The following is a 27,735-nucleotide window of genomic DNA, read 5'->3' as shown; positions in this document are numbered from 1 at the left end:
AAGCCAAGAATTTCTGATAGCAATTGTAGGCACAAACTATTTGCTGGCATGTCTTCAAAAAGGATTGCTATCCTAAGGGCCAAGGTTATCTCCCGTAGTCAGGGACTTTGCAATCACTTTTTCCAAATTTCATTATTCCTAATAGATATGTACACATATTTTACATTTTATGCAGCTGATGCTGCAGGTGCATGCCCATTTAAAAGTACCTGAGAAATTTAGAAAAGAAGTAGAAAGAGTGGTACAAAAAGCTAAACTCCTTTTGTAGCAATGAATGCACAAAACGGATGGCTTTGTCCAAGTTTCTTTGGATTCATGGTGGCAAATGCATTTAACGCTCTCCATGGGAACAAGAAGATAAAGTTTGATATGCTTATACATGTATATGTGTATAAATATATGCGTTTCTCTATACCGATCCCATGGACAATGAACAATGCCATTCATCTTATATCCTAGCTTCAGCATTAAGGAAATAACATCCCTGAAAAAGGAAAATAGCCATTTATTAGAAGCTGGTATATAGATGAGTTTGAGGGAAAGTAATTTATAGTATTTCAAAACAGAAATGTCAGATTGCCACATCAGCCCCAATGCTGACCTAGTTTGCTAGATCTCCATCTCTGGTCTATTCCTCCATGATTTACCAAAACAAATTATGCCGAGGAGTGTTTTGCCTTGGCAGAGCTGTCCCCTAAGGCACAGTCACATGGTGGCATCCAGATGAACCTTGGGCTTTCTTTCCCAACTGGTCAATTCACCACCCACAGATGTCCCTGACTCTGCCATGCTGCCCTCAGTTAGCAGAGATGATTCTTTAGTTCAGCAGGTTCAGCCATCTCACACTTGATGAGCCACCACATAGGTAACAAAGATACAAAAATAACTTATTTTTCCTTTGGCTTACTTTAAACCTTGTTCTTCAGTGAGCATCAAAAAAATTCTCCCAATTTTGTTCTCGACTTGGGTCTCAACTTAATTAAGGTCTGCTGAAATCTTTACCAGGGGTGTGTTTTCAGGAAAATTAAGTAAAAGTTATAGGCATTTTCTGATCATATTAGGTTTGGTTTTTATAAACCAATAACTTGGTAACAGCTCTTTTAATGTCCTCCATTGCCACTTTCAACCCATTTTGCATGGGCCATTTATTGCAGAAAAAGCAAATTTCTATCTGTGAACAACAACAACAAAAAGCTTCAGAAGAAAACAATAAATGTTTCAGGCCAATATTGCATCTGTTTCATCCCTTGCAAATCTACCAAACCTGCATTCTCTTCTCAAACATCTTTGATTACTACACATGACTATGCACATACCAGGTGTAGCTAATCGTAGTCCTTGGAATATTAAATATATATGGCGCAACATTTTCACACAGCTTTAGCCCCAAATTATACTGGCAGCCTGTGCGCCAAAATGATACACTTCCTCAACCATTACTTGAGAATTTTATTCAATAATAAAAATTACCAGAAGAAAGAAGATTATACAAAAATCCTTGATCCGCATCCCCAGGAATTTTGGGCTGTTTACACCTAGATCTAACATTTTATCTTATTTCTGATGAAACCTAGCAAACCTCTGCATATACATTTATGACATTTAGGTGTCAATGCTACGCAATCTTTCAGAGAGTTTTTTACAATAGCACTTGACAAAATTGAGTGTTTAAATGTCTGTGCAAGTTGCTTCAGATAAGCATTTATATATGAAATATCTACACTTTTATGATCTAGAAAATGTACTGACTACCTCTAGAGAGCAAGCAAGACAACTGTAGGAATTTCACAGCTTTAGATTTGTCTAGATGGAAAACAACATAGGAAAATGTAGTCTCAGTTATCTGTTGGTCAGATAAAAAGATCAATTGTCCACAACACACTAATCTTCTCACCAAAAGATTCCAACTAAAGCTGACTCAAGGTTTGTTTAAAATAAAATATTTCTTCAGCTTTTTAAATAATAATAATTTTTTAAAAGTTTGGGATTTTTTGTTTGTTTGTTTAAAACCACATTCAGAATTTAAATGTTCAGTAAAGTTCTAAAAAATGCTGCAGGCATCTTTGTTAATAAAAAAGTAGTATGTAAAATACACTTTTGGCTGATTCTAGTTAATGCAACCATACTGTTCAACCTGCCTAAGCAGGGTGGGGGGCTTTTAGATTAAGAGTCTGGCTGTCAGGGTTTTGGAAGGATATGCATTAATTCAATGACTGATCTTGGGCAAGTCACAAATTCTGTCCTCTGCCTGGGAAACTAGTGTCAGAATATATGCCTGTCCCACAAGGATATTACAGACCTGAATTTCACTGATACTTCTACTGTATCCAAAGAACTAACAAGGAGGTGCCAGGTTTTACTAGTGTAAGGTAGAAGATAAGATAAATGCAATTATTCATAGGAAATGCAAGGAGTACATATTAACAATAGGAAGAAAAAGTTGCATGAGAGCTAAATCCTATAGCCCAGAACTTCATAATTCTTCAATACATTAGAATTACTCTGATGAGTAAAAGTAAGTAGAACAGGGACTCCATCAACTACCCTATCAAGTTGTTCTCATGCAAACCTAAGGACCTTTCTCATCTCTTTGGAAACCAGCATGGTAGTCATACTGGGAACTCTGAATTATAATTATCAATTTCATGAGACGTGGAAAGATTATTCTTCTGGCCAAATTTGAAGCCATGCTAAAGGTGAAGAATAAGAACGGGAAGGACTCATTTTTGGATTTGCACAAGATCACTGGGGACTGGATCCCTGCCTGCATGAATATGAACAGTCAAGTGCTACACCTCTAACCAAAAAGCCCAGTACAAGCTAGGATCTGTGTGATTTGGGAGCAGCCTTGCTGAAAGGGACCTTGGTGTCCTGGTGGGCAACAATCTGAATGCAAGTTAGCAGTGTGCTCCTGAAGTAACAAAGGCAAATCAGATCCTGGGCTGCATGTGCAGAGGCATTGCTAGCAGGCATAGAGATATGATCATCTCACTCTACTCAGCACTCGTCAGGCCATACCTGGAGTACGGTATCCAGTTCTGGTCCTCACAATTCAAGAAAGATATGGGCAGACTGGAAAGGATGCAAAGGAAGGCCACAAAGATGATCAAAGGGCTGGAGAGCCTGTCCCATGAGAAAAGACTGAAGGAGTAAGTTCTTTTCTCCCTGGAGAAGAGAAGGCTCAAGGGGGACCCCATCACAGTATTCCAGTACTTAAAGTGAAACTACAAAGAGGATGAAAGCTCTCTTTTCACAAGGAGCCACATGGAGAATTCATTTGGGTCTCATCTCAATATAAGAAATGTTTTTTTTACAGTGAAAACAATCATTCACTGGAACAAACTCCCCAGGGACATGATAAGAGTCTCTACCACTGGAGGTTTTCAAGATGCAATCAGACAGGGTGCTAGATAATCTCATTGAGGCTCCCTTTCCCATGAAAGGTTGGACAAGATGATCTTTCAAGGTCCCTTCCAACCTAGGCTGTTCTGTGATTTTATGATTATTGAACCCAAATTGCTTTAAAAAATACCTGGAATGTATCTGCTAGCAGGAAGAAAACGTGTGTGTCTGCAGGCTCTAGACTAAAACTTGAAAGACTTGGTTTCATCTCTTGGACATCCATGTATCACCTCACCTAACTTCTGCCCTTAACGTGTCAAATCTCTCTTTCTTCACTAGAGAGGACACTGGAGGCAATGGAAGTGGGGTCAGATGAATCTTCTACCAACCTCTGGTCCTCAGCTACATTTCCACCAAGGGAAGACAACAAACTTCAACGTCTCTGGGAGTTGGCTGTTGTCAGATTACAGACACGAGGCAGTATGATAACAGAGCCCTATAAATATTGCAGATAGCCAGCAAATGGTTGAAACTTTAACTACAGAATAATGGTTGTATCAGCTCTCCTTCATGGAGTAGGGGGTTTTAACCTGGACACAGAAATCAGTTGAGTACACGAACTGTTCATTTATCCTTCATTCCTCAGCTAGACACGCTCATGTTTATAGCTAATTCTGCTGTCCAACTTCTGATTCTGGTATTTCCTGTATCGTGGTACCGTTTAGTGCTCCAGGCCTAGCCCCAAGCTCTTTTGCAAGAGGTTTGGTATAGAGATGAGTTTTGGGAGAAAAACATTTTGTCATCCAAAAATGGCAGCTCAAAGAGATTAAAATAATTACAAATTCATATTAAACTCATTAAATTGTTTTGGATAATTTGAAAAATGATACTGTGAAAGTTTCTCATAAATTATTTAGGGGAGGAGTTGGAAAACATTTCATTCTAAACTTTTGCAGTGTTATATTTAAAAGGAAAAATAAAAGAGCAAAAAGTACCCTTAGATTAAAAAATAATTCTGCTTTGTTTGACTGAAAACCACTTTTGTTGTTGCTCCTTTTTTCTTTTAGTAGAAATAATAATAACAAAACTCTTGGATCTGTTCCCTCCTGTTTTTTTTTTGTTTTCTTCTGAATTCTGTAGTTCATCCACAAAACTAAAACTTCATTTTTACATGAACAACTTTGCTTCTACAGAAAGCCACAATAAAAAGACCTGGTCTATGACCTAAAGAGCTACCACAGCAGGTAAAAATCAGGCACACAGGGGAAGACAAAAGAAAAACATGTAGGTACATGATTAAATATACATTACATGGCTTGCTGCTGCCCATCTGCAGTGGGCAGAACTCAGGAAGCCAAGTGGCTTTTTGCTTATATGCACACATACATATATACAAATAATCATAGAATCATAGAATTGTTTTGGTTGGAAAAGACCTTTAAGATCATCAAGTCCAACCATTAACTTAGAATCCAATAAAGGATGGAGATTGTTCTTAGCCCTCCTTTTGTTGCTAATGTATTTATAATAACATTTTTTATTGTCTTTAGCGGCAGTAGCCAGATTAAGTTCTAGCTGGGCTTTGGCCCTTCTAATTTTCTCCCTGCATAGCCTAACGACATCTTTGTAGTCCCCCTGAGTTTCCTGCCCCTTCTTCCAAAGGTCATAAACTCTTCTTTTTTCCCAAGCCAAAGCTCTCTGTTCATCCAGGCCAGTCTTCTTCCCCTCCAGCCTGTCGTTCTGCACATGGGGATGGCCTGCTCCTGCGCCTTTAAGATTTCCTTCTTGAAGAGTGTCCAGCCTTCCTGGACTCCCTGGACCTTCAGGACTGCCTCCCAAGGGACTCTGTTAACCAGTCTCCTAAACATGCCAAAGTCTGCCCTCCAGAAGTCCAAGGTAGCAGTTCTGCTGACCTTCTTCCTTCTCCGAAAATCGAAAACTCTATCATCTCATGATTGCTGTACCAAAGATGGCCTCCAACTGTCACATCACCTACAAGTCCTCTTCTGTTCATAAACAACAGGTTCAGTGGGGCACCTTCCCTAGTCGGCTCACTCACCAGCTCTGTCAGGAAGTTATTCTCCACACACTCCAGGAACCTCCTGGACTGTTTCCTCTCTGCTAATATTGTATTTCCAGCAGACATCTCATAAGTTGAAGTCCCCCATGAGAACAAGAGCTAGTGATTGTGAGACTTCTGCTTCTTGGTCTTAGTTGGGTGGTCTATAATGGACTCCCATCATGATATCTGCTTTATTGGCCTTCCCCCTAATTCTTACCCATAAACACTCAACCTATCATCACCATCATTAAGCTCTAAATAATCAAAACACTCCTTAACATACAAGGCCACCCCACCACCTCCCCTTCCTTGCCCATCTCTTCTGAAGAGTTTCTAGCCATCCGTTGCAGCACTCCAGTTGTGCAAGTAATCCCATCGTGTTTCTGTGATTACATATATCCTATATTGATTGTATTTTCAACAAAAGACATCGTGTGAATTCAGGAGCATTAATATCATAGTGACTGATCCCCTGTGCCCCAGTTATGGCTGTCAGCCTCTTCCCTATGGTATTCTTCTGGGAAAACATCTTCCTGGATTTTGTGTCCCTGAAATATATTGAGTGTTTTGGTTTGCTCCCCCTGGAGTAATGAGAATATCTAGAAATGACTGAAGGCAAATATTTTCAAGCTAATTGACCAAACTAAAAGCTTAAAGGGAATATATATATATGCATCTGGATAAAGGTGCACTTAAGAGGATGTGGAAAGCCAGAGCTTTTCAGAGAAACTTGTATATCTGAACTGTGGCAAGGGTGTTGTGTAGCTACCTGAAAAGACTATCTCCTCTTTCTGTGGTTAGTCAGGCTAGCAGAGCACTAACCACTGCATTGCAGTGCTCTGATGAAGCTGCTGGAGGTGGTCAGAATTATTCAGGTTTAACAGGGTACCAGGTGGATACACATATGAGAGGCTCAGTGGGTGGGTCTTGACCACTCAAATGCTTATCTGGATTCAGGAAAGGCAGAACTCCAAGGGCCAAATTCTGCTCAACAGCATCATAACACCACCATCTTCACTGGCCTTGAAGAACTGTCACGCCAAGGGGGAATATGGCCCCACAGAAGACCTGTGGGAGCATGAAAGGCATTTTCTCCTTTTTGTGTAGTGTGGGAGCCTGCATTGCGCTGTGCAAAATATTCAGTGCTAGAACTTTCCAGAAGAAGAAGGAGAGGGTAAAGAAGAAGGATGATGACCATGAGTTCACCTTAGTATCAAGCTGTGCCTTTCCAAATGTCAGCCTCAAGAGGAAAGGAACCACAGGTCAGAATGAGAAATACAGAGAAATTCAACACACAATTATGAAGAGGGTGGGAGGGAAACATTCATATTTGGACAGGAAGAAGAAAACACAACAATTTTGTTATAGCCTCAGAGACAGGCAGCGTTTACCATATGCTGTCGCCTCCATTCCACAAGGAGATAAAGCGAGTGGAGTGCAGGTTGCACTGTCAGTGCAGTTTAGATGGTGGGGATTCCTGGCATGCCTATGACTGTGTGCCAGGACATGCTAAAAATGGTGTGAATCTGAATAAAATCCAGGTTCTGTATGCAAAAGTGTGTATGCATTAGTATGCAGGTGCTAAGTGGTAATACTGCTAGGGTGTTAGTGCTTACATGTGATTCATAATCAGGGCAGAAAAGGTAGAGTGAAAAACAGTGTGTTTGCATCTAGACAACATATTAATCAGCCCTGTAAGCAGCCACTTAGAGTGGGATCCTTAGAGGAAAAGCCTTTCCTGGGTACACATTAGACATTTTGTTTAAAGATTAAAGTTCTTCTTGTGTTTAATCAGTTTTAGAGTGGGATGGAAAACAGGATTAATTACAGTCCCTTCCATCAGTCTCCCATACCGCTGGAGTCACAAATGATGCGCCTTTTCAGCAAAATGGCTGCCATCAGCAGCAGGCGCAGGAAAAGCTAATTGTAATTAAAGAGTTTATTTGGAATCGGAGAGCGGAGTTTTAATCAGGATGAGAACGGAGCCTTGCTGTGTGAACCTTCAGAAAGTGGTTACCGAGCAGAATGGGCCTTTTTAAACCAGAGAGAGGGGTCTTTAAACTTCTGGACTGGGTTTTCAGCTTGATTATCTCCTCAGTGGGATATGGATGAAAATCCTCAGTGGGCCAATTATTGTTATTATTTTCCAGTTATGTAGCATTTACATGGCATATCTTACTTAACGCTCTCAGAGGACTTTGCAAAGGGCAGGTAAGTTCTGTTCTGATCTTAAAATGAACTAATTAAACCTTAAAGGGGCTAAGGATGCCAGGTGACATGATTCTGCAAGAAGGCAGAAAGGCACTGGTGGACACAGAACTGTGCAATGAGGCATCACAGACATCTACACTGTAATTCCCTACATCCATCCTGGAAAGGCATCACACAACGTGGGACCACCACGATCTTGACCTCAGTGGTACATCTCAGTGAAAGACTAGGGTAAAATCACATTTCAGGGGCCAAACGCATGCATGACTTTGCAAGCCCTCCAGACAGCACAGACACTTACCAGCTTGCAAGTAGAACTGTGTCCATTCAAATTCTGACTTTGGGAAAACAGAAACAGGTGGTTCTAGGTCCAGGACACCTCCATCCAAATCCTTGAAAAGGGCCTTCCTCGAGCCTCTGCATGTCTTTTCAGGGAACATGGTGTCTTCAGAGGTCTGTACACTGAGAGGTAGGAGAGGTAATGTTATTACAAAGAGAGCAAAGGAAAATTATTGTGCTGTTGTTTGTAATTTATTTGCACTGGCATCAAACACTTCTGCACATACATGCAACATCTTGATATTTACTAGGTGAATTTGCATGTCCAAGAAAAGAAAGAGTGTCTTCTTTAGATTACATGCCTAACTAAAAAATAGAAAAAAAGTAAAAACTAAAAAGTAAAACTAAAGTGTAGTGAACTGAATCACATGTTGAGGATCTTCAGTGCTTTTAATTGCATTTTGACTAAAGGTTTAACACAGCTTAAAGGAAATAGCCAAATGGCCATATCGCTCCTATTACAAAATGCAGTGAGATACAATGACTGGCAACCCGGCAAAGTCCATGGAAACATCTAAAGATTGCTATATGGATAGACATTAAATCTTGAAGAAAACTTAGAATTTCTTGGGCTCTGGTTGGAAAGCCCCAATTATTGATATTTTGAATGTGGCAAACAGATATAGGTAGAGATTTGCAGTAAGGGCAGAGAAACAAATAGGCCAATGCTTCCAAATCAACACAGCTCAAAGGAGACGGAGAACAAAGATAGCTCCTCTGATCGTGACAGCTAGTTCAATTCTTGAACATCTCTCAGAAGATCCAGCATTTCAGCTATTTAGGTCTACCAGTGGGATAAGCAAAGTACTTCATGGTCTTACTATATTCCCTAATGTTTCTATTTCCTCTCTTGCTCTAAGGCAATGCTCACCTTCTCTTTGACAGGACATAACCATCAAGATACCCCTTCAGGATGCCAAAGCAGAACAATGCAGCCACATCCTGGATTAAGCTTAGCAGTTGCAAAGGCAGATTAAATAAATGCATGCAGATAATGCATGAGGAGCACCGAGAGATGTAATCACCCTCAGAGGTTTATTTGACTACTAAGAGAGCATTCAGTAATCCATGTGCATTCATCATGTTTGAAAATCACCAGCTCTTGCAGTGGACTGCGTATTCAGCAGCTCACTAATGGCATAATATTGTGGGATGGATACAAGAGTGAAACATAATGGGACCTGACAAGCTGGACAGGTCTCAGAAATCTACACGCAAACTAATGCCCAGAGCAAAAAGTAAAAATACAGAATAAAATAAAAATTCTGGCAGAAGGCTGGAGGGGCTCTAAACATAGCAGTGTGGGACACCTCCAATTATTTTTGACTGGCAAGTGGATACCACGCTGGATTTTTTTGCTACTTCAATGCTTTCCTGACATACCCTCTGTATTGTGTTCACTGGTTGTAATAAATAAATAGGCATGTGGTTTCCATTGGATGTGGTACGTTTAAACCGTTGCAACCAGCAGTGACTTAAGGTTACAGATGAAGCTCTCCCCTCCCTCCTCCACGTTCCCACACTTGCAGATGATATTCTCCCTGGGCAGGAGCAGTTCTGGCAATCATTTGACATCTCACAGCCTGCCTGGTACTGATCAACATTTCTGATGTGATCTCGCAGGCAAAAAATCAAGCTCCGCTTCCCTGACCAAAAGGACATTCCCTGTCTCAGGGTTTTTTGCTGGAGGTCCTGACATTTTCTGAAGCCTGAGGCTGGGAAGTCAGAGAAGCTCAGGATAGACTTTTAAGAAATGGGATATAGGACGCTTGTTTTGTTATACAAATGTCAGAAAAAGGGGAAATCCAAGAGGATTGGTCTGGAGATGCACCTTGATGGAATCTGAACCTCAAATTTTAAAAAATTACCCTAAACTAAGTTGGGGTTGTTTTTTGTTTATTTGTTTGTTTGGTTTTTTTTTTTTTTTTTCCTTTTTTCTGGATTTGAGTTTTTCTGGTCATGTTTGATTGATGTTTGAGCTTGTTCATTTTTGCCAGACAGGAACAGTACAAGAGCAGAGACAGAGACAAAGAATGGGACCACTCTGCAGCTAGACATCCAATCTAAACTAATTGCTTAAACTCTTTGTAAGACAATACAAAAAGACAGCTGAGGTGAGGATAGTCCCAAAACTGTAGGTGCTTTTTTTTTGCACAACCCATTGAAAAATATAGTTCAAAATGAAGCATATTACCTTGTTGAATGAAAGTAAAACTTGTCCTTCTCATAGATATGTAACATCCTTGATCTCTCCGCTGTGATAAGAGGCATGATACCTAAATGGTCAGCATTTGACATGATGCAGACATCCCTGTCTTCACTGTAGCAGCTCTTTGTAAACCCAGTAAAAGTGACTTCTGCAGGGATTAAGAGACGATCAGGTGAGGAAAAGTGGTTAGAGGAGTGCCAGAAATAAAGAAAGGCTCTGTTCTATGACATTTTCCATGTTAAATTGCTGATATATATATACACACATATACAAATAATTTTTAAATCAGATGAATTGAATTGATAATAGATCTTCAGTTGGCTTTAAAATATTCCATAGACAATATATATCTTAAGTTGACACAAACCAAGTCATGCCTGTAGGAAATTAAATCAAAGGAAATATAAGTGAGAAAGAAACAAAAGCAAGATTATTAATAAATTTTCATTTGAATTAGTAAGAACCAGTTTAATGACAACCTGCCTTGGATGGTTTATCCACTTTTCACATGTTAATATAAGATGAGCTGGCTCTGGTGACACATGCTTGGCTCTGACACTGAACTCTTGTGCAGCTACAAAATCCATGTTTTGCCACAAATTTTCTGTGACATCCTGGGCAAGCCTATTTGTCTTTCTCTGACTCCCTTCTTCAGTAAAAAGAGGATAATGTATTTTCTTACAAAAGTAGGTAGCAGTGAGGGATAAAAACATGAAAAACTATGAGGTATTTAGATCCCACCATGGCAACCACCTATCTAGGTTCAGCTATATGCAAATATTACTCTGGGGACTGTAAAATTCATTTGAACCAGAGACATGGGATACATAACTGACTTTTATCCCTCTTGTGCAATTCTTTATAACAATAAAAGCCATAACTGTTTCTGTGCAGCTGTAGTCATTACAGTCTATGCAAATTCTATACAAAGTGTGCTATTCACTTCTCAAACTTAGTATCTTTATTTAGCTAGAGGTAACTGTAGATCAGAGAGATGAATCAAGTGGAAAAATAGATAGCACAGAAGGCAAGGGTGTTTGAGGTAAAATATATATACATTGGCATATGACATAATTATACTGCAGTAGATTAAGGAAGTGAAAAATACCAAATAATTTTTAATTTTTTTTTATTGAACTGTATTGAACTGAAGAATAATTCTGTTATTAATTTCACTGAGGTTTAGATTTCCCCACCACGTCCATTTGTGGGTGTGGAAGGCTGCAACTTCAATTGGAAAAATGTAATTAGTCAAGAAAAACAGTGACAGAATAGACTGGCCAGTGGACGTAGAAGACCAACCTTTCAGCTTCATGAGTCCCAGGACTTTTGGACAGTGCCCAGTTTCGTGCCATGGGTTATCTGGCCTTTGGCTGGGAACAGTGGTAAATGTAGGCCATAAAATCCCAACACGGCCTCTTAGAGGGGAGTATGGTGGTCGATCCTTGGCTGTTAGATCAGCTGAATGAGGCTTGATCCTGTCTCTGATGCAGTCAAAAGTTGAGCTTGTTGCGACGATGATGGAGTTTCTAAGTTCTATGAATCTTTTCCCCGTGTGGCATTGCTTGGCATAGAGACAGTACACTACTGGCATGAGACCCACAGTGTTGTCTACCAGCACCACATTGTCCACGATGACACTACTTCCAAGATGGAACATGACACCATAGTCGTAATTCTTATAGGATAGAAAACCTGTGATTCTAGTGCAGGTCTGAAATCCATCTCCCCAGTACAGATGAACACCGTGGAGACTTGAATGGGCCACATTTTCACTGCAATGCTCTCCATCTACCAAACACTCTTGGCCCCTGATATGGAAGCCAATTCGCTCAGATCCTGCCACAGCATTGCCACAGAGGGAGACACCATTGACAAGGTTCACCTTGATGCCAGCAACCCAGTTTAATAAGCCTTCTGGCTGCCTGCTCAGAACAACAAGGTTCCTGATGAGAGAATGATTTTGCCCTTCTAAATCAATGCCAGGTCCAACTGTGTTGAACACCATGTTATCATGCAACAAGATCCGGTTGCTCGTGACTGCTTTAATGCCAACTCCACAGCTACCATTAATGCTGGATGACACCACCGAGGACCCTTGGGATATGTTCCTGAATTCAATGGCAGAAAGCTGAGGAGGCCCAAAGTTCAAAAATTCAATATTTAAGAGTTGAAGAAAACCTGAAATGAGATAACTATAGTGAAAAAAAAAAACCTTATAAAATTACCTAAGAACTGGTAAGAATGACATCCATTTAAACAGCACTCAGGCATATGATAGCAGGCAATCTTTGTCAGTGTATTGCCAGTAATAGGTATTTGTTCATATATATATATAAAGTTATAGTAAAACCCAACTAATCACAGAACAGCCCCTCCTAAAATATATTCCATTATTTATGAAATATTATTAGTACTCATGTTTCATACATGTTGCATAGTCACACTTTCCTTAGAATTGCATAACACATGCAAAGGGATACATCTGTTGTTAGACAGTCCCTTTTTGGGCAGAACTGGTCTGGTCAATGAGGACAGGTGCATCTCAACTACCTTCAAACTCTGTCCCACTTGAGTCTGTAAAACGTCCCACCAGCATCCTCCCAGCACAAGCCACATCAGACTTGATCTGTACATTGCGTGTTAGGAGTCCAACCTCTGCAGCCAAAGGGATGTGTCTACCATCTTCTGTGTCATGGGAATGCCCTGGGGAGTTTCAAAAGAGAAAATGTGAGAAGTGTCTATCATACCTATAAACCAGTGCTCTGAGGGACATAAAGCCTGACAGCTTATGCGCAGCTTCTCTGCAGAATCTGCACTGACATTCAGGTGTGTTTTTCCTCCAGCACAATCTACATGCATCAACACAAAAACAGAAAGGCCACCTGCCCATCAAATATTCACCATGCGCTTATATTTTACCAACATATTTCATTTTTAGAAAAAGAAGGTGCTAAATCTTTTCCCTGCGGTGTGCAGATGCCAAACCAATGAACAGATTAACACTTCATTTTTTCTAAGCTATATGTGCTGGAGTTATTCTTCAGTACACTGCAGAGTTGATCTCCATGAATTCTTGTTAGGATCAGACCAATGACAATGCTAAAAGACAATTTGCTACAGAGTCTTGGTTGTGTGTGTTTTCTAAACAAAGTCTTTCTAAATGAGACTTTTAAGAGAGTTTATGCAGATGTCTAGCTTGGAATTAATCTCAGGTGACATTAGATATCTATAGATATGATTTAGTTATCCAAACTGGTTTTATGTACAATGGAGAGCAATAAGCAATTCTCAAGTGCAATTTGTTATCTATTTTATACATCTGCTTTAGGGGGAGATGAAATACCAGTGAGCAGTATGCATTTTTCTGCTTTGATTATCAAGGGAACTGAGAGTGCCTAGCTCATGTGTGAACATTTACTGTAGGTATCTACATTTGCCCAGGTGAATCCCAGTATTTACGTAGCTCTTATTTCTCCCATCAGTCCTTTTTTTTCCCAGCTATGTCTAACAACTGCGGCAGTACTCAATGTGTATGTAGTCATGTCATCTCGGGATATACTTACTATATCTACATTAGCTAAAAAAATAGATTAAGAACTGTTCTCCAGTCCCAGGACTGACTGGACTGTTTCTCCCTTCTCTCGCAAAAAAGAAAGGCCATGCATAAACTATTGGAAATGGGGTCTAGACGTGCTATCCTTTGAACTGCCTTTTTTTTTTTTTTGAAAAATGCAATTGTCATACAAAACCGTGCCATGGAGGCTACTATTAATTAACACTATGGATAATTGCAGAACAGGGTTCAGTTCCACGTGCAGCTTGGTTTACTAGCACTGGTATAGCCATTTAAAACACACTATTTCTGAACCTTTTTATCCATCATACTAGCTTCTGTGCCTACTAGCTTGAATAAAGACTAAATTAAAAAAATGTTGCTATGCACAGGGAAAATCCTGGTTTTAGAGCTTCAGAATTTAACCTGTTAATAATCTGTTATTTTTGTTAAATAGATTGTAATAAATTTACTTTATAGACTGAAATAAAATTAAATTAATTATCAACCGTGCATCTCTTTTTCCAGTTAAATACAGATCCCATGTAATCTATACAGGAAATAGAGCTATATACAGATTTTATGTTTATTTATAAATTAGATTACAAATACATTAGTTTTATGCCATGGAGTTGATAAAATTTTGCACTTGAAACTCCATCAGTCTAATTAATTTTGCAAAAAGGATTTTTTTTTAATTTTTCCATTTTTGACACACCACAGAAATTGTGTAAATGGCCTAAAAAACCCTGCATTTGTTTTTTTCCTTTAAGATTTCAGTTAATTTCTCTCTCCAATAGCCACTTCTATTTAAAAAATGAAAACCCAGGAAGTTTTCCAAAATTATTCAGCACTGAATTAATTCTATCCCAGAAACTCATGTGACAATCAGCTATTCTGTGCAATGCTGAACATCATATTTTCAATATCAAAACAGCAAGAAAAAAAAAAAGCATACGGACAAAGAAATTAAGATACCTCTATAAAATAGAATTGATCTTGGTGAGATCTGAAATGGAAATTCAATGCTTCAGAAGAAAACTCTTAAATGGAAAGACAGATTTCTTACCAATATGCCTGTACAGAAGGCGTTCATGAATTCTTATGCTATGACCATTGACTTCCTTAAGTGTAACTACTTCAGCTTGGTGGGCTTCGTAGGAGGAAGAGCTGATCACAATATCTCCACCATGATTCCAATCCACTTCGTCCTCCACAAAAATCCTACAACGTCGAGATATTAAGTTAATGCCGTTACATTTATGAGAGTTATGCTCACAGATTTCCTAAAAGATGAACAACAGTCTTGTCTAGGCAGATCTCAGAAAGAATCCACAGGCTAAGCTCTAGGAAAAAACCCTTTAGGGCTTTCTGCAAAAACAGATGTCTATAATATGTGGGAGGAATTTCATCCTGAAACATCTATTTCACACCATTGATTAACAAGTTATACAGTTCTAGTACAGAGTTGCAGGGCTCAAGTAAGTTGCCTACCAACAACATGTCAGACCATTTTTAGTGCCAGGAATATCCTACAGAGCTGAAAGTCAGCTTTGGACTTAGACACCAAAATGTAGGTGTCCATGTGCAGGGGTATGTGTGTGCACCTGACATGAGAACCTGTTCTCATCTCAGATGGTGCAGGATATCTAAGATCTACCTAGATGGTAGGACTTGTTCATGGAGAGTTCCTGAAGACACAGGTGGAAGCCATGGAGGGGATTCAAAGACATCTCAGATGAGCCCAAAGATAGCTCAGATGAACCGAAAAAATATGTTTAGGTACCTGAATCCTGCCCTTGGCAGTTGAATAGCCCTCTAGGCTCCAGCACCTACAGTTCCACTGGCAGCTGAATGGGAGCTTAAGCATCTTTTTCAACATTTCACACAGACACGTACATTTATGTGTTTTAATGTTGAACTGAAGATCCCCTTTGGCATTCAAAGTTATATTTGTAGCTCAGGGTATTTTAGCTTCACATACAGAAAATAAAGGCAAAATGATAATGGTCAGTATTTATATATATTTGATAAACTCCCAAAGATTCTTATTACAGGGTGACTGGTACTGGCCAGGTGATGATCTATATTCCTCACGTAATTGCTGAGGAAATAGACCACTGAATTAAGTCAGAGAAAGCCTCATCATGCACTCAAGAGTTATAGAAGTGCAGAGAGAAAGGAAACTCCTAAAGGGATGTAACTAGCAAGCTATGTTGCCAAGTTTTCCTAGTGTCTCTTCTCACAGCTTTTTTCAAAGATGAGTAGGCTCAAGTTGAGCACTGCAGTTTTCGGCACCTGTGCGCATTCAGTAGAGAAGTCTACCAAAACTTTTATTTCTTTTTTTGCTTAGAGGAAGCACCGGACACCTTCTGACATAGCAGGAAAGTGCTAATGCGACTGAGAACTTTGTATTGTTCAAGGACAAATGCAATGGCAAAGAGGAAGCAAAACCACACAATGTAAGAAGAATTGTGGCATATGTTTGGGATTTTTGACAGTTGATGTACAACCCATACTAAAGTTGAATCTTTCCCAGGCATGCAACCCAATAGTCATTCACTTCTTGTGGACCCGAACATAACTCTTTTGACTCTTGCATTTCAAAGTCTAATAAGAGGAATCAGTAAGCAAAAGAAAGCATGGTTTGCAAAAGACACCATCTAAGATGCTACTCTATTGAAATGCTAATTTAGGTTTTCACTGTAAGTAAATAAGTACTTTTTCCCCCCCCTTTCTTTTTGAAAGGAGAAGTCCTTCCCTGATTCATGTGCTGATTCATGCTGGAAAATACATACAGCAGCTTCTCTCAGTCAATAAAAAAGCCACTTCCTTCAGCTTTCATATTCTCGCACTGACTTGACTATTTCTTGTATCTAAACACATTAGCTTTTAGCTGGCTATTAGTAGAGATTTCTTGATAAATAGCTTTTTTCCCCCCTTCTTTTTCTTTCTTTTAACAATAGAAACAACTGTTTGTGCCATATTTAAGGATGAATGAGCTCCAAATACTGATATCTTAGCACCTCATGATATTTAATACAAAACATACGGGCAGCAGACCAATACTAGCCTGGATCCATTTCATCCAAGCATTTAACTGTCATGTTTCAGTCAAGAATCTGCTTACTCTGAATTCCCATCCTAATCAGGGAAAGAGAGCAATTTCCAGAGGGTGATTTTAATGTTGCATGGTTTGAATCAACATCTGGAAGTATCTGTCTCTCCACTGACTATACAGCAAGCTTAAATACTTAATCTATACTAGACACTCAACTTTGTGAGCACTAAAAACCAGCGAATCCTACTTGTGAGGTCTTTGTGCTTCCATTGCCCATCCCTACAATGATTGAACAAAATGAGCATCCTAATCACCAAGATACCAGCCATTTTTCAGTACTTCTCTTCCCTCTAAAAAGAAGGAGAAAAGCAGAGGGAGAGACAGAGGAAGGAAGGAAGGAAGGAAGGAAGGAAGGAAGGAAGGAAGGAAGGAAGGAAGGAAGGAAGGAAGGAGAACAGAAAGACAGAAGCAAGCAAAGTAAGGACAGAAGGAAAGTAGAAAATCTCAATTCATTTTTCTTTAGTATTAAAATCAATCTAAAGGTTGTATAATTTTCTTGCAAGATGTAACATTGTTGTTCTTCTTGTACCTAGACATAGTTTAAACAAAGCCTGTGACAAATAAAAAGAGTAATATGAAAACAAGGCATAGGAACAGGAGCACAAACTTAACGTTTGGAGGCATACTTGGGCAAAATACCACCTTTCATTGCCGGGAGCAACGTTAGTTCCCAGATGTGTCCAAGACATCTTAGGATAAGTGCTATAAATTTGTACCTTTCCATAAACCCCTGAAAAAAACAGAAGCAGAAGTTGAAAATTTAGGGGAGAAGAACTGAACCAATAACTCAATACTTACTAAATACATGGAAATCTTTATATTTATTAAAACATGTTTCTATATTTTATAAAAATTGCAAGATTTGCACATAGCTTCCACACGAAATACAAAATGAACCAGAAATAAATAATTAATAAAGTAAAATGACCATCACATGGTAAAGGCAAGAAAGGTGATTGTACCACAGAATTCCTATTAACTCAAACTGGAATTGCAGACAAAGGTATATCTACTTAAAAAAAAAAATCTATATAAGTAAACAAAACAAGAAAAAAATCCAAGAATGAAAGATATAAAAAACTACTCAGCTTATATTTCTGATCTGTGAAAAATTCACTATTTTTTTCTGGAAAGGGGATCCAAAACCAGGGGGAAAAGCCAAAATTTAGAAACTTTTCATATAGATGGCACATTCCAAGAGGATTACATTTGAAGCATGAAAAATTTCTGATGTTCTGCATTGAAATATTTTGTTTCAATTTACTGACCTGATCTGAAACCTTTCAGTTTCAGTCAGCTCACCATTTGTTCTGCATCTCTAGTAGAGAAACATTGCTTCAGAGGAGTTGTGCTTCAAGTATTTAGTGAACCCATTTTACTGCTTGGGCTAATCTTCTCCGTGGACAACTTTTTCCATGACATATTATGTTGCTATAGTCCAAAAGAGACTGCAGCAAGCATTGGCAATGCAACCCTGATTATCTTACCAAGACAGATGTTCAAAATAACTTCCATGATCTTGCATTTCCTGTGGTTTAAGAGGATAGCATGGGCCATTGTGAAGCCTCATTTGATCTGTGATAGTGTGCTAAACTTGTAATGCATCTATCTTCTATTCTAGCCCTAAAATCATAGGACATCAATTTGCTAGTTCCTGTTATACTTCAACTCCTGAGTAATTTAGACTCAAAAAACCCCTCAGAATCCATTTCCTCTGTCAATTAGGTTTCTGTCTTGCTTTCCAAATATTCCACTTCTTAGCTATTTGTTAGTTTTGTAATTGCTTGATCAATGTGTGCAATAGTTTCTCAACGTCACTATCAGAAACAAATTGGGGGTTTATGTTCGTTTGTTCCTTTGTTTTTTTCTCTGAATTTCTTTAATATTCTTCAAATATTGATTGAGGCAATTTCTCTTGATAGCAGTTTGAATTTCTACTGCCTTACAAAAATTCAGCAATGAACTTGCAATACTCAAGTTTAAATTGCAATACTCATTGTTTAAAACATGGAAAACAGAACAGTCAACTTCTTATTTCTTTAACCATAATTATATGAAGAGATGTAAAAGTTAACATAAACCTTCTTTTGTCAATCTTTCTATGGGTCAAAATGTTTGGAAATATTTAAATGTGTGTATTTGGTCTATCCAGGAGCACTTCAATGTAATTCATCTCATCTGAGTCAGGCATTTAAAACCAGCAATATGTGTTTAAACTCATCATCCTAGCCTGGACATTTGAGGGCAATTTGTTTCATCCTAAGAGACACCAAAGATAACTGAGACAAAATGGCCTCTGGCAATCTCAACTTTGACAATTATCTTCTGCAAATCTTGAATCTAGAATGAAGACCAAACCCTTGTACATGTGTGTAAGTCCTTTTAAGTCCTCTCTAGTTTCTCATATAAAGACCTCAGGATTTAACACCTTCCTGATCACTTCTGACAAATTTTGCATAAACAAAATCCACAGAAAATCCAGGAACTGACCTGGTGAAAGTTAAGAGTTTTAGCTCAAAAAATGTGTGTACCTTTGTTAGATGTTTTCCTGTATGACATAGTAACAGGCTCAAGAGCAGTAGATTTGGCTATTGCCTAAGACTGGTTTCCTACGAAAAGGTGAACTCGTGTTTCATACCAATACTCCCTGGGTGGACATTTATTTCCTCCAGACGATCACAGTAAATCCCTTCAGATGCCCGAAGAAGGACCAGCAGCTTTAAATCCCTTTCTAGGGGATGTTGAAAAGAACCTGCAATACAGATGAAACAGCAACAATCCATCACAAAGGTATCAATGGCTTTTGTAATGCTGAAATTGGGGGGAACTGGGGTGCATGAATCCAAATTTAAAGGTCTAAATGACTGAACTAGCATTTCCCTCCTCATCCCAGTTTTGCCTTTCTGCTCCATTACAATTTCACTAATTCCCAGGTAATCACGAGTTCTGCAGCCAGGGTGGGTAAAACAGTCTTTCAGACCAATGGAAAGATTGAGGGGAAAAGAAAATGCCCAAGAAGTTTTGGTGTGTGTGATGTTGCTCTTATCTTGTGGTGATAAGTCTGTACAGTAAACCGTATTCCAACTGTGACTTCATTTATTTCACCGAGGGTAGTTTCAGAAGAAAATGGCCCAGCACTAAACAGATACCAAGGAGGAAAAAGTAGGACAGTTTTTGCCCTGGAGAAATGTATGCGGAGTCCAGTAAAAGAGTTCAGCGTTCCTTTAAAATTAGAGATTAAATCAATTATGCAACAGAAAACTGCAGCAGATGTAGAACTAAAAAATATATACATATCTGTACAAAATTAGCTGGCCTGTCATGTTCTTTTAATATTTAAAAATTACTAGTTTGGAAAAGAGAGCCGATTTGGTATCCTAAAGAAACTTTCCTCTTCAAGAGCATTTTTTAATTAAGTGAAATCAATAAATAAATTCACTGTTCCCCACCAGTGTCTGACTGATATCTGTGGATATTTAAATTCTCTGTACAGCTTTTAAATGGGTAAAAGACAAACAGTATAAGACCTGCATGGTCCCAATCTAATGCATCTCACGCCAGTGAGCTCATATCTTCTCTGGCGACATGGAGGGAATTCACTTTTACCACGTCCATCATCCATCCAAACCATCTTTGACTTTCTTGTTTAAACTCCAATAACTACGATTTGAACAGAAGAAAACCAGGAATTGGGCTGTTACCAAACACTAATTTCAGAAAGCAAAACTAGTGATAAGCACTTTCATCACCGATGCACTAGGTTAAATAAATATCCACCTAGAGCAGCAGCAGAGTTATGTAGAGATATGTGTCTATTTTTGTACGCAGAGTGATTGTTTTCCTGCTTCACCCTCACAGCAAGTTGTGATTTAAAATACTCAGCCTGAACATACCTTTCCCAATCCTCAGGTCAACCTTGTCCCCTGGGATGAAGTTATTAGCTACACTGAAGACCAAAGAAAGCCTCAACAAAAAAGTTTGGAGAATTTTATATTGATGTTACAACCTTATTCATGATTACAATTTCCTAGTCATGATGATGTTCCCTTAAAGTAGAGGATTATAATTAATTATCATTATGAAATACAGTTGGTGTTATTATTGGTGGTGTTATTTTACTGCTGGTTACAAAGGATTTACTATTTCTTCTAGTTCAGTCAGTTAGAAATAGCTGTGTGATATATCCAGCTCTCAGCTCAATTTTAAAATAATTTTTTAAGTAGGCTTCCAGGCTCAGCAGTCACAGACAGATGCTTGGAAATGTGAATTCTAAAGGCTTGAACTGGAAGTAATTACTCCTTAAAATGAATTACATCTACATTTAACTAATTTTTTTTATTATTTTTAATCCTAAAAAGCATGACAATAAGTTAGGGAATGTTACCATTGTTAAAGAAAAAGCAAACACACAAAAAAACCCATAATGAGTGAGAAAGAAGGAAGTTATAATAAAATTATTCATAATAGTTATTCATAATAGCTCATATTAAATCCTTAGAAAAGAAATCAAAATTGGAAAAGATAATGTTCACAGAAATGCTTCAGTGGCTGGAAACTGTAAATGGTATATGACACAAAGAACACAGGAGATATCTATGAGTAGAAAAATTAGACTTGTTTTATGTATTCAGAACAAAAATAATCTTAATATTTGCTTATTTCCATTAATAGTTCCATGGGTTTCAGTAACTTGACCTTGACAGGCTGGAGAGGTGGGCCTGTCTGAACCACATGAAGTTCAACAAGGACAAGGACAAGGTCCTGCACGTGGGTCGGCACAATCCCAAGCACGACTATAGGCTGGGCGAGGAATGGATTGAAAGCAGCGCTGAGGAGAAGGACTTGGGAGTGTTGATTGATGAGAAGCTCAACATGAGCCGGCAGTGTGTGCTTGCAGTCCAGAAAGCCAACTGTGTCCTGGGCTGCATCAAAAGCAGTGTGACCAGCAGGTCGAGGGAGGTGATCCTGCCCTCTACTCCACTCTGGTGAGACCCCACCTGGAGTACTGCATCCAGCTCTGGGGGCCCCAGGACAAGAAGGACATGGAGCTGTTGGAGAGAGTCCAGAGGAGGCCATGAAGCTGATTGGAGGGCTGGAGCACCTCTGCTATGAGGACAGGCTCACAGAGTTGGGATTGTTCAGCCTGGAAAAGAGAAGGCTCCAGGGAGATCTAATTGCGGCTTACCAGTACCTGAAGGGGCCTACAGGAAAGATGGTGAGGGACTGTTTATCAGGGAGTGTAGTGACAGGACAAGGGGGAATGGGTTTAAGCTGAAGGAGGGGAAATGGAGATGAGATCTGAGGAAGAAATTCTTCTCTGTGAGGGTGCTGAGGCCCTGGCACAGGTTGCCCAGAGAAGCTGTGGCTGCCCCTGGCTCCCTGGCAGTGTTCAAGGCCAGGTTGGATGGGGCTTTGGGCAACCTGGTCTAGTGGAGGGTGTCCCTGCCCATGGCAGGGGGGTTGGAACTAGATGGGCTTTGAGGTCCCTTCCAACCCAAACCATTCTGTGATTCTATGATTCTATGAACTTGAATGTAAATGCTATGGAACAGTGGGCCCAGAAACAATTTGGACTATTAAGGTGGACTTTTCAGTAAGTTTGGGATCACGCACAATGTCTCAGAGCACTTGAAGAAAGCTAATATTGTGCCAATATTTCAAACAAAGATAAAAGTAAGAGCCCCAGGTAATTACAGGCCTGTCAACTTGACACTGATTCTAGGGGAAAAATAAATAAAAATGGAATGTCCAACCCTGAACACAATTAATAAATCATTAAAGGTGGATGATATAATTAATGCCAATCAACCTGGCTTTATAGAAAAAAGGTCCTGTGAAACTTCCTTGTTATCATCTTCTAATGAGATTACAGGTTTAGTTGATAAAGATAATAGCTTTGATATAGTATAATTGGCTTTTCCAAGGCACTTGACTTAGTAGCACAAAACTTTCTGATTAACAAACTACACTGGTACAACACGAGCATGGCACACATTATTTTATAGGCTGACTGATTAGAATGGGGACATTGACTCAAACAGGTCTGGTCTTGCAAGCCCTGTGGTATGCAACATTTTATCGATGACCCAAAGTAGTGTGAAGATACTGAAAATAAGCAGATAAGCTGACACAAATGGGCAAAAAAAAAAAATTAAAGAGACAGGCCAACAAAGTCAGCAATAATGTGGAGGTGAAGAATTAGGAAAGAAAGTGAAGAATGTTCAAAATATAAGATGATAGGTCTTGAAAAGGTAGCACTGTCTCTGTGAATGGATGGAGAACAAAGGAAAAGGAAAAGAAAAGCTGAGTAAGGTCTGAGAGATGCACTTTGGCTTAGTCTAAATACAGCCCTAAAGAATATGTCATGAAAATGAAGATATAGAAAGGGCAGCTGCCTCAGTTTATTCATAGGGAAATCCAAAGTAGTTAACGCACACAAGTCAGTGGGGCTGGATGAGTTTCACCACATTATGAAGTAACTGGCATATGAAAACACAGCTCTAAGTAATTTTGTTAAAACTACCAAACTTGCCATAAACACTGGAATCATGATTACTGCAACACATATGTGAAGGATCTGGGCTTTACTGCCTGTCTTTGGACTTTGGATATGAAAATGTCAGGTCGCTTGCCCTCCTTTATTGGGGTGAACAAGTCTTACATAAGATCACATCAAACTGTTGAGATATTCATCCTTCACATGAGAATGGATCCCACTTCATACTCCTGCTGCAACTGGAAGGCTTACTGGTTTGATGAGCAATCTGATTGATCATAAGGTGAGATAATAAGGCACTGCTGGCAGAGAACCAGAAAAAAGGCAATTGCAAGCTGTCAGAAGTGCCTGGTGACGTGCAGAAAAGGTCAGGAGGGACTAAGGACAGCATACACAGAAAATAGGTGGGGCTTCCTCAAACACACCTGCTTCCAACTGTAGAGTTTATCTGGAATTTGAAGGGTTTGCTCATCTGTCCAGATTTGACACATATCTGTCAGCCTGAGTGGTGCTCGTGAGCAGCGGTTTTTCCACTCTGGATATCTCAGGTATTTCTTCAGTGCAGACACAGGTCAATCTGTTGGTACATAGGCAGCAACCGTGCAACTTTCTACAAGCTGGGCTTTCTGTGCAGGCACTGCACAGTCAGTTTGTACCATGACTGTCTGTCCAATGATAGATGTCACTTCAAATGGCCTTACTACAGGTGTGTGACCTTCTACAAGGGGTATCTAAGGCTGATGTTCCTCCAAGGGAGTGCTGGCAACACAATGCATGCACTACACAGTGGAAAAAATCCAACCATATATGATAACCTATGTGTAAGAAACAACTGTTGCTGCTAATAAAAGCACTGCTGATTACATACTTTCTTGAAGAACTGTGAGGTCCAGCTGCCTGGATTGCAACACAGATCTGTTAGGGCAATGGTTCAGCTAATTCATAATCCTTCATCAGGTCTAACCTCTGGAGATAAAACCCTACTATGCAAAAATAGGAAAAAAAAAAAAAAAAAGAGAACAGAGAGAGAGGTGTGTTTTTTCTACCCAGATTTTCACTTGTTCTGGACTGCAGCCTGGATCTGGTTTGCTGTTGAGTTTCGAAAGCATTTTCCATTGTTTTCATATTTCAGTTTTATTCCAGATGTTCTTCTTGACAGTATTTTGTTGTTGTTTTTTTTTCTTTTTCCATAGCAAACCCCATTTGATTCTTTCCTAGAATAGTGGGTGTTACCTCCCTTCTAGCCTTTCCTTTCTTTACAACATAACACTCTGCAACAGATGTTGCATATAAGAGCAAGGAAATCTCGGAGATAAGATCCTCTCCCTTCCATTGGTAACTAGACTTTGCTAAGTATTGTGCTATGACCATCTCCAGTATCAGTTCTGTGTTTCCTGAATTCAAAACTTCTTGGACTCTACCTACCCAGCTATTTTGAAAACAGTGGTATATTGCCACCAGAAGGTCTGAAGAGTTTTTATTCATGGTCAATGCACAGCCAGGAGTTGCCTCTTACATGCAGTGCTGCCAAATAATCAGAAAGATGAGACACAGACAGCTGTGGAGTAGGAACCAGCAGCCAGAAGTGAGAGATGAATATCCAAGGAATAAGAAGTAAGACATATAGGATGGGATTCAGCTACCTAAATATAGATATCTAATGCCACCTGAGAGTCCTCCAAATCCACTACGTGAGGTTGGCAGGTACAAAACAGGGATCAATGACAGAATGATGGCTTTTTAAGCAGAAGCTAGAGGCCAGGTGGGACACCTGAGGATACCCAAACTGAAACAAAATCCTTATAGTTAGGCAACTGAGCCATGTTTCTAGGGAGATTCATACACTTACATTTAGGTTTCTTAATGCAGATGTTTCCATGTTCTCTGGCTGCCTGAGCTAACAAAGATCAGACAATATAGCATAGACTGTAATTTGGCCAGTATTGGCCAGTTCCGCTGACTGCAGTGGCTCCACTGACTGTATTGACTAAATCTCTACTGAAACAGCCAGCTCACAGGCTGACGTCCACAGGTTATGCTTAAATTTGGGTGTCTTAAGCATATGAACCAAGTCCCTTCCCTAAATGATACAATCAGTTAAAAGAAACCAAGTGGCTTGGAAAGGGTAAAGACCAAACAGGCAGAGGCTGAGAGATGAGTTGAAGGAGATGCAGATGGTGCAACGAACTTTTCAAACCACTTTTTCTGTGATCAGGGATGAAAAATTGCTCTCGATACATCCACAGTATTCCATCTTCATACAAGTTGCATAGCTGTGCAGGGATGCTATGTGACTGCAAGATGGGACTCAGCTCACAACTAAAGAAGATGAGACCCACACAATAGAGGTACTGGAGAAGTTGGAAAAGATAGTCAGTTGGTGAAAATCACTTGTGCCCTAATTGTCAATGTAAGACTGAGCATTAGTCATCACCAACATATGGCCATTTCATGAAGTACAGTGATTTACCCTTTGGGAAGTCAATATGGGGGTTCTTACTAGTACTGAAAAGGAGGAGAGCGAATGTATTAGAGCTCTCTTACCACAAGCAAGATAAGAGACATCTGAAATGTCTGGGGTTTCATCTCCAGACAATCAAGCCATGAGCTAATGATGACCTTAGGCTTCTTGCCTCAAATGAGTGACATGACTGACAAGCAGCCATCATGAGATAGGCAAAAAAAGAATGTGACCAATTGAGACTAAAAAGAGAAATCCTATCTGGTTAATTACTTAGTGAGTTCTACTATAAAAAGCAAAAATAGCCTGCCAGCAAAGAACAGCTGAGTACAGTGGAGTTCAGGATGAGTCCAATGGATCAATTTGTGCAAAACTAACTTCAGCATTTTCTGCAGCCTTACCAGAAGCTGAGGCTTTGTTCAGCAGTGGAACAGGGCACTTTCTGTGCATATCATGTCTGTAATGCTGACTTATGAGTTAAAATTAATGGAACCATCCCAGCAGAGAACAAAAAAAACCCCAACCCCATATCTGAGATGTTGAGCTCAACATTTCCTTTCTTATTCTGACACAGGTGTGCTAATGATATTTAGCAAATCACTTAATTTTTCTGAACCTCAAACTCTTTTCTATAAACTGGAAAAATATCTAATTTGTTTTACAGCACCGCAACACAGGGAAGCAGAAATTAATAGTGTTTCTAAAAATGCTATTGCAAATATCACCATCAAAGAAGAGACTTTGAAAGTTTCAGTGAAAGAGAAAAGCTCCTTCGGAGCTAGGAGTACTAAAGAAAAAGTAATCAGAAAGTCTTCCTGGGTCCAATAAACTGAAGGGCTTGGAACACTCGGGGAAATTATTGTGGGGATAGATACACACATTTTACTTCTATGTTGTCTGAAGGCTCTGACAGAGTTCTTGAAGCCCTTTACAGAGTTTTAATCATCTCACATCTCCCAGTGATTCTGTTGATCATAATTTACACTGGATTCTGATCATCCATTGAAGAGTAGTGATGACAAACCCTCCGGGAACAAAGATGTCCCAAGATGATCCCCCAACTCCTACTGTATTTTCTCATCCCAATTTCCCTGCAAATTATTGTTTTAATAAAATTAATTAAGTTCTAGTTGATACTTCATAAACCCCAATTTTACACTAATTTTTTTCTTTTGTTACATATTTCTCATCATCAATCAGTTCCTATGTACTTTTAGTCTTGTTTTAACCATCTGACTTTGTTTTTTCCCCTGCAGATAAAATGTCAAGTGCTCTGAAGGGCACCAAAGTCCAAGATTTGTTTGTTCTCTAACAGTTTAAGTAAACAAAATACTCAGGCTCTACCAAAAAGTCTTTGGCTCAGACCACTGAATTAGGAGCAACGGCATGTGACCAAAGATTGCTATGCTGAAAATGGGGCATGGAGAAGTTACACAACAGGGAGGACCTGGGGATTTGCCTCACATGATGTCAACCTCAGATCCTGCTCAGGCAAAGCTGAATGCTGATGTCCACATCTATTAAATCTGTTTACTAAACTGTCTCATTATCTATTTTGTGTCAGGATTTCTTTAGGGTGTGGTAGAATTGGACAGATGGGCTTCAAAACCTTCCTTCGGGCATGGAGCAGTCAGATTGGACAGATGGGCTCCAAGAAGTTACCTTTAGGCCTCGAACACATGGGAAGAGAAAGAGGAAGGGGGAAAAAAGCATGCACTCCCAGTTTTACAAGCAAGCATAGAAGCCAGCATAAGATGTGGGAAACTTGCAGAGTCTCTACCCACCTATCATCTCACAGCTGAAACAAGAGCAAGGATGCCTCTCCAGAAGATACTGGACTACGATTCAACAGCTGCAAATACCTGTTTGGCTTTTAACATCATTACTACTCACAGATGTGCTGGAGGGGAGTTTGTGCAGCAAAGAAGTGCCTCAATG

General features: G+C 39.4%; 1 protein-coding gene across 10 annotated transcripts in view; it reads right to left on the bottom strand.

The window, feature by feature from the left end:
• The window catches only part of PKHD1 (PKHD1 ciliary IPT domain containing fibrocystin/polyductin), a 272,265-nt gene that overhangs the window by 67,234 nt on the left and 177,296 nt on the right, over window positions 1-27,735 (bottom strand). For 9 of the 10 annotated variants that reach the window (XR_012834978.1, XR_012834977.1, XM_075750415.1 and 6 more), the window contains 7 exons: window positions 19,479-19,592; window positions 17,483-17,570; window positions 14,789-14,943; window positions 12,717-12,869; window positions 11,466-12,344; window positions 10,149-10,311; window positions 7,917-8,077 (listed from right to left, as the gene is read on the bottom strand). Coding sequence is in view for 8 of the 10 variants with exons in the window: in XM_075750415.1 (XP_075606530.1) it covers window positions 7,917-8,077; window positions 10,149-10,311; window positions 11,466-12,344; window positions 12,717-12,869; window positions 14,789-14,943; window positions 17,483-17,570; window positions 19,479-19,592 (1,713 nt within the window). In the remaining 2 variants the exon portion in view is untranslated. The remainder of the gene's footprint in view (window positions 1-7,916; window positions 8,078-10,148; window positions 10,312-11,465; window positions 12,345-12,716; window positions 12,870-14,788; window positions 14,944-17,482; window positions 17,571-19,478; window positions 19,593-27,735) is intronic. The other variant, XM_075750420.1, reaches the window with a different exon arrangement.

Source organism: Balearica regulorum, chromosome 3, assembly GCF_011004875.1.
Source record: "Balearica regulorum gibbericeps isolate bBalReg1 chromosome 3, bBalReg1.pri, whole genome shotgun sequence".
Taxonomy (NCBI): Eukaryota; Metazoa; Chordata; class Aves; order Gruiformes; family Gruidae; genus Balearica; species Balearica regulorum.
Note: the sequence above shows the minus strand (reverse complement) of the source record. Positions and strands in the feature narration are given on the sequence as shown.